A 7,396-nucleotide genomic window follows, 5' to 3' on the forward strand; every position below is an offset into this window, starting at 1 on the left:
TTTTCGTTTTTTTGTCTGACAATATTTTAATGCAAAAATATCTACTTAAATAGTTAGAAAGCTGCACATCTCTTTTAATAAATATGTATAAATCACTGAATTGTATGGCGATACCGGGAGGGTGGAGGAAGGGTGGGGTAGAAAGGGGGAACCGATTACAAGGATCTACATATAACGTCCTCCCTGGGGGATGGACAACAGAAAAGTGAATGAAGGGAGACATCGGACAGTGTAAAATATGACAAAATAATCAATTTATAAATTATCAAGAGTTCATGAGGGAGTGGAGAGTAAGAATAAGGAGGAGGAAAAATGAGGAGCTGATTCCAAGGGCTTAAGTGGAGAGCAAATGTTTTGTGAATGATGAGGGCAAAGAATGTACAAATGTGCTTCATACAATTGATGCCTGTATGGACTGTGATATGAGCCCTCAATAAAATGATTAAAAACAAAACAAACAAATAAACAAAATACCCTGCCAGACAAGATTACATTAATTCTCCCAACACTTGGGCAAATATTTTAACATGAGTAAAGCAGTTGGTTGCACCTGACCACCAAGATAACTGTTGATATTTAGAAAACCTGAATTCTAGTTTAAGGGTTTGTGCTTCCCACACGCCGAGTGAAACTATGATCACTCCATTTCATAGTCCTGTTCTGTGAGAACATCTCATTACTGTAGAGAAATTCAACTTGTACGTGGTCTTTCAATACCACTATCTAGTTTGGTCTGGCCCCTGGCTTATTTGCCATCTAACCACAGCTCAGGCTGATCTGCTCAGAGGAAGTCCGTCTGGTAAGGTGACCTTACTTTCTCTGGGACTCACACTGGAACGCACAGAAATGTTAGCAACAGCTGCAAAATTCAGCAACAGAACCACAAGAATTATACTTCTTGATGCTTTCTTTAAATTGCCAGTCCCCTTGGAAATCTAACCGAGCGCAATTTCAAAACCAGGCAAAAGAAAGGAGGCTGTTGATGAAGGTGACACCTTAGAATCACACTGTAGATCTGCAGCTGATCCCGCCCTAACCATTTGGCTCACACCTGATGATTCCGTTTGTTTGCAGCGTTTTACGAAGACAGCCTAATTCTCACTCACGGCGCACACAAGAGGCACCTTGTTCCTCTCCACCTGATTGTATTTCCCTTCTGTTTCTTTCCTCAGAACTTCCCCGGTTTCTGTCAGCTGGGAAAGGTTGCCTTCCTGAATGCCTATCAGGTGATAGTAATTTCTTTTAATAAGAAGAACGTACTTGCTGGGAGTCAGAAAGGCTAAGATCTGCATACGCTTTGTCCGTGTAAGTCTCCACCGCAAGGAGGCGAACCTTGGCGTGACTGCGCGACTGCGCGGTCCAGTTTGGGAAGCTGGTATCGGTCGTCCTTTGAGCACCAGGAGCCGTTTCCGGCGCAGGGCTGACCACTTCACAGAGTGAATGCTGGACGCCCCGACATCTCCGGTCCTGAAATCAACTTCAGCCGCCTGGTGAGCTGGGGGGGATGCAGAGATGGTAATTTTTCTGAGGAACTTTTAGCAGGGAAAGAGCACCTTTCAGCCCCCCCCCCCCCACCACCACCACCACCACCACCTCCACCACCACCTCCTCCACCACCTCCTCCATCACCACCTCCACCACCACCACCTCCACCACCACCACCTCCACCACCACCACCACCACCACCACCTCCACCACCACCACCACCACCTCCACCACCACCACCTCCACCACCACCACCACCACCTCCACCACCACCACCTCCACCACCACCACCTCCACCACCTCCTCCACCACCTCCTCCTCCTCCACCACCACCTCCACCACCTCCTCCACCACCTCCTCCTCCTCCACCTCCTCCTGATTTGACGGTGATGGCAGCGGCGGCCACATCTAAAATTTGAATTAAAGAAACATTGAGGAAGAACATACGAATATATACTTTTTCTCCCTGGCAACTGTAATGACAGCATTGTGGATATATATTGCGATGTTGCTTGAAATAATTGAGTTTTAACATGTAGTTCTTTCCCTTGGTCTGTCTAGCTCTCATCCTAGATCCATAATGTGGGTCCTCTTATTTCCTCGTTGGTTCTAGTTGCTGAGGTGTAAAATTGTTTAAAGTCTTGGTTGGTTCTCCACTGTCTCTGATGGTGCCTGAAGCCAAGCTGACCCCTGGCCTTCATGGGTCTAACTGCTGACAATATAACACTGGCTACATTTGTTGGTCTCTTGATAACCAGATGCGATTCCTCTTCAGAACTTTGTGACCCCAAGTATTTGTCCTCACTCAGAAGATGGTCAAACCCCGACCCTGAGTTGGGCCTCTACTTCCTTCCTAAGCAGATATCCTCTTGGATGATGACTGGCGAACCCCCTTCAGGGGGTTCTCTGGTCACCTTGCTTGGGTGCTAACAGTCTGCAGTGACTTCTGGGACAATGGTATTTTTGTAACTAATGATTGATTTGCATTTATTCTCCCTTAATTTTCTCCAGCACTGTTCCACGTATAAACTACTGTCCTGGTGGTTACAGGTCAGGCTGTACTCATCTGGCAAGCAGTTTGAAACCAGCAGCTCTCCATGGGAGAAGATAGGACTTTCTACTCTTGTGAAGAGTTGCCAACTCAGGGACGCAGGAACAGTTCCACCCTGTTGTGTAGGGTCACCATGAGGTGGCATTGACTTGAGGATGTTGATTGTGTTTCCATGATTTTTTGCACAATATTTTAGTATAGTGACTTACTCTATCCACCAAGAATATAAAAACCAGGGGCGGGGGAGGGAGACCAGGGGGAGGGTTTTGTTTATGTCTCCAGTGAAATGAGAGTGTGAGTGCAGACTCCATCATGGTGTGCCAAACCTTGAGAGTAACGTAAGCACACCGAGCAACTCATGAACAGAGAGAGGGCTACAGGCCAGCCCCAATCAGAGCCAAATTGACACCCTCTTTCCCCACACCAGTCTCTCCCCCACCAGAAGTATGTGCTGCAGAGACAACACTAAAATTAGATTGGGAAGAGGGGCCCCAACCTGCCACACCAGTACAGAAGCAAATTAGAAGGAAAAAGAGAGCGTGAAGGACTAAACCCTACACTGGCACACCGAGCCCGCGAGGCTGCATCCCTGCCTGCATGGAGCTGCCAAGGAGCCCCTAGCGGTTGAACACAACCATTACACCAGCAGGGCTTAATTCCATTTAGCCTCATTGATTTTTGTGTCCTGTATTAGTGACTTATTATTTGGGGGAATACTATACACGGTGGACTGTGATCCCCGTGGTCAGCAGTTAGAAACCACCAGCAGCTCGGAGGGAGAAAGACTGGGCTTTCTACTCCACTCAACCATCAGAGTCTAGGAAACCCACAGGGGCCCATTATGTGTCCAAACTGACTCTAGCTCAGTGAGAGAATGATACCAAGACTTTAAATAGAAGGACATAAGCATCAGATGCTGCCTTATCCAACTCTTCTATATTAATAGTAAATTTGCCTAAAGGTCCTTGCTGGACACAAGGGGCAGCAGTCTTAAGTGTGACCACAAGCAGAAGTGTGACGCTAGATGAGGTAGGTAGTTTATTGTGCCAACCTGGCCGATAAACACATGTGGGGTTAATTGAAGGGTGGAGAGATAAATGGCTGGGCAAACCTTGCCTTTCTTGTCTCTTGCTCTTTGATTATCAGACCAGTGTGCAGCTGCGTTGCTTGTTCGGTGCCTCAATTTTCAAGCTACACTACCTTTGGGACACCTAGGCCATGGCCCGTGTCACTGTAATTTGAGGTTCCCTCAAGACCTGCTTCGCCACACCATTGGAATTTACATCTCTTGAGCTGGGGATTGTCAGACCCTGTCATCTGGCTGACTGTTGGTGACCTTCCCTGTTTACTGCCTGTGCCCGGATACCCTGAATTGCTCTACAGAGGACTCCCTGGCAGCCCTCAAGACTTGAAGGACTGCCAGTGTCTCACAGCTGTCTCATGGGAGTGAGTTGCACTGAGCCATTTGTATTGCTTTATAATTTAATTAACTGTTTATTATGTTATATATCTGTATAAATACATATGAAATTATTAGCATTCTGGTTTTGTTTCTCTATAGAACCCCGTCTGACACACTAGACAAGCTATATGTCCCTGGAACCATAATGAAGCTACAGAGAGTTGTGTTGGAAAAATGAGGGACACATGCAATTCAGCAGGCTGACAACAAAGGCCAGGCATTTGTTGAGCAGTCTGTTCCTGGGAGCCTGGTTTCAGCAGCTCAGGTGCTCTGCGCTCACTCACAGAGCAGCACTTGTAACCCCCCAGCTGCTCCTCAAGCCAAAGATTCTGCTTCCCCAAGCACAGCCCTCTTGGGAACTGTGGGGAAGTCCTTTGCCCTCCAGCATCACTCAGTCAAAACTGGCCTGAGGGTAATGGGGACTGGGAAGCTGTTCCTGATAGTAGAAAGCATGTGTGAAAGACGGGAAATAGTCAGCCTTCTGAGGTGGCTACCTTTAGATCATCACATAAGGCCAACTGAGGTGACTCTCTTTGTTGTCTGGAAGGAGAAAAAGTCATTCAGAATCAGCTCAAAAATAATCCAAGTGTTTTTATTATTAAAAGGATTCTACCTGTGCAGCTGAGGGCTATTAAAAGTAAGCAGTTGTTTTCAGGTTTTCTATTACCGACTAATATATCCCAAGTCACGGTCTTCTGCTTTCACAGCTTCTGCTTAAAATGTATACTCAGTGAGCAAAAAATATAAAATATGGAAGATATAGAGAAAGGGAGCATATCCACCGGAGAGTTCAAATCAATCTTAAAAAGAATTTATAGTTTAGTATCCACTAATAGTGGTTAGTGGCAAGGACTATTGGCTCTTAACGGTGTCCAGTGGGTAATAGTGTTAAATCAGTTGGTGTGACTTCCAACCACTTTCTGGACTTCAAGTTAAAACAGAACAACAACAACAACCCCCCACCCCCAAAGGTATATACTTCCTTCCGCCATCAGGTTGTTTCTGGCTCATAATAACCCTTTGAGACAGAGTAGAATTTACCCTGTGGGTTTCTGACACTAACTTTCTACAGGAGTAGAAAGCCTCATCTTTTATTCTGCAGAGCAGCTGGTGGTTTCGGACTGCTGGCTTTCCGATATGCAACCTACTATGTTATGGGTGGGCACTGAGTGAATGGCATCTAACAACATGCAGTCCAGAGGCCTTGTAATGAATTCAATGGAAGGAAGGTATGTGTGTGCGCTGTGTGTCTGTCTTGTTTTGTTTTCATTAAGGGTATATAGAGAGACGTCATTATTTGTAGCAAAAATGGAGCAGTAAGATCCAGATGATGTATCTAAGCAACTGGGACTCACAATAGAGGTTTGTAACCCTGGGTTTGTTTGTTTGTTTTTAAGAGAAAGAAATTGGACTGAAGTTAGGAAGGTATATGACTATGAACTAGGAAGAAAGGGACCTGAGTATTCTTGGACTGTTTGAGCTTGGGCTTAAATGAGTACATTTAATTCTGGAACCCACTCAATATTTCATAATATATTTTAAGCCTTCATTAAGACCACTCGGACCTCTGTGAGTGACTGTAAAGGTATAAGCCTTGGCCACTGGGGAGGTCTAGAGGAAGGAGAATTGATACCTGGCACCTTTTCAGCCTATTAAAAACTTCAGCAACTTTAAGCAGTTTTAGAATGAGCAATATTCTGATAGTCTCAGAACATCATAACAATACAGATAAATATTTACTGACATCATCCAAGGATTTTATATTGCTCAAAGATAGTATCTAACTGAGCAAAGTAAACACTTAAAGAATTTAGGGTTTAGTTTACTAAGAAGCTAAAAATTCATTGGTTATATAAATCTAACTCCAGAATCATTTGAAGAGTTTTAATATAAGTTGGATTAAAAAAAACACTTTTGTCTTTTTCTGTGCATTGTTATCTTCCATCAGTACTTGTGTGTGTTAAAACCTGGTTTTTACAGCTCTCTCATGGTCTCAGCCAAAGAGCATTACTGCTGTTGTATTCAGTGGTGAATGCTAAAGATTGATCGGATAGAGAATTAGATCTAATCACTTTATTTAACACATGCTTTCTCAGGGTTTACTAGATGGCAACAATGTGTGCAGTGCCAGAAACATAAAAATAAATAAGACATAGTTATATGATCTTCTGGGGAAAAGTCCATTCAATAATTCAACGAGTATTAAATGGGGCGAGTATAAGGGATACTTGGAGTCTTAGTCAAGGTATCCAGACCCATGCTGTGTTCAGTAAATTGGCTGCACAGGACTATTTAGAGTACTTAGAAGCAGGTGTGCCCGCCAAGCCCGCATGGTATTTCTACTCTCATTACTGTTCCTGGGTGGTTGTTTTTTTTTTCCTGTCCTGGATTCTGTGTGTTGAGAACTCTTATCTGTAGTGGTACATGCTCCAGTCTAGCTGTGTTTGTAAGGTAGAACTTGGGTCATGAGAGTGGGGCAGGGGAGTTGGGGGTGGGGAGCATTAAAAACTAAGCAGGGATTCTCAACCTTCCTAATGCCTCAGACCTGTCATACAGTTCCTCATGTTGTGGTGACCCCCCCCCCCAACCATAACATTATTTTTGTTGCTACTCCATAACTGTAATTTTGCTACCGTCATGAATTGGATGACCCTTGTGAAAGGGTTGTTTGACCCCCAATGGGGTCGCAGCCCACAGGTTGAGAACTGCTGAACTAGAGGAATGTTGTGTGTTTTGTCAGTGCTATACTTTATTCTGGCTGTGTGGGCAGAACTTGTGATTCTCCTGAGACCCACCTCAGTGGGAACCAGAGGAGTTTTAGTGTGAGCTGTTGGAGTTTAAGTGCAATGCTCGTGGTGTTTGCTTCAGAGCATATTCCAGGGGAGTTCGGCCCAGCGCAGGCTGGCAATCCTGCCAAGTGCAGGGAATGTGGTTAATCCTATAGGGAGGCATTCCCTGGCGAGGTGCTGGTGACGTCAGCCAAGAGTTCCTAGTAGAATGAGGCCTGGATGAATTGTAATGGGAAGTGGTTATACACCATAATTGATTTATCAGTACACGCAAGGTACCAGGTGCTTTACTGTTGGAGGAAAGTGTGAGCTAGAGTGAACATTCTAGTGTGGAATCAGAATGGAAATATTGTTTTGAAATTATGACTTTCAATATATGTAGAAATCAAGATCCATATATATGTGAATTCACATATATATAAATTTATGCTATCTCTATCATCCATCTATCCATCTTTCCCTCCATCCCTCTGTCCCTCCCAAACCCCTGCTGCTGTAGTGAGCTATGTATCGGGCTGCTCACCACAAGTTCCACAGTTTGAAACCACCAGCAGCTGTGTGGGAGAAAGATGAGACTTTCTACTCCCATAAAGATTTACAAAGTTAGAA

At 44.7% G+C, this 7,396-nt stretch overlaps 1 protein-coding gene across 1 annotated transcript; it reads right to left on the reverse strand.

The window, feature by feature from the left end:
• Positions 1 to 1,091: 1,091 nt before the first annotated feature.
• LOC142452461 (eukaryotic translation initiation factor 5A-2-like) lies at positions 1,092 to 6,257 on the reverse strand. Its single transcript, XM_075553765.1, has 2 exons — positions 6,227 to 6,257; positions 1,092 to 1,495 (listed from the first exon to the last, which is right to left on the reverse strand). Exons 1-2 carry the CDS (start codon positions 6,255 to 6,257, stop codon positions 1,092 to 1,094), a joined length of 435 nt encoding a protein of 144 aa, XP_075409880.1.
• Positions 6,258 to 7,396: the final 1,139 nt, after the last annotated feature.

This window comes from Tenrec ecaudatus, chromosome 7 (genome assembly GCF_050624435.1).
Source record: "Tenrec ecaudatus isolate mTenEca1 chromosome 7, mTenEca1.hap1, whole genome shotgun sequence".
NCBI classification, from domain to species: domain Eukaryota; kingdom Metazoa; phylum Chordata; class Mammalia; order Afrosoricida; family Tenrecidae; genus Tenrec; species Tenrec ecaudatus.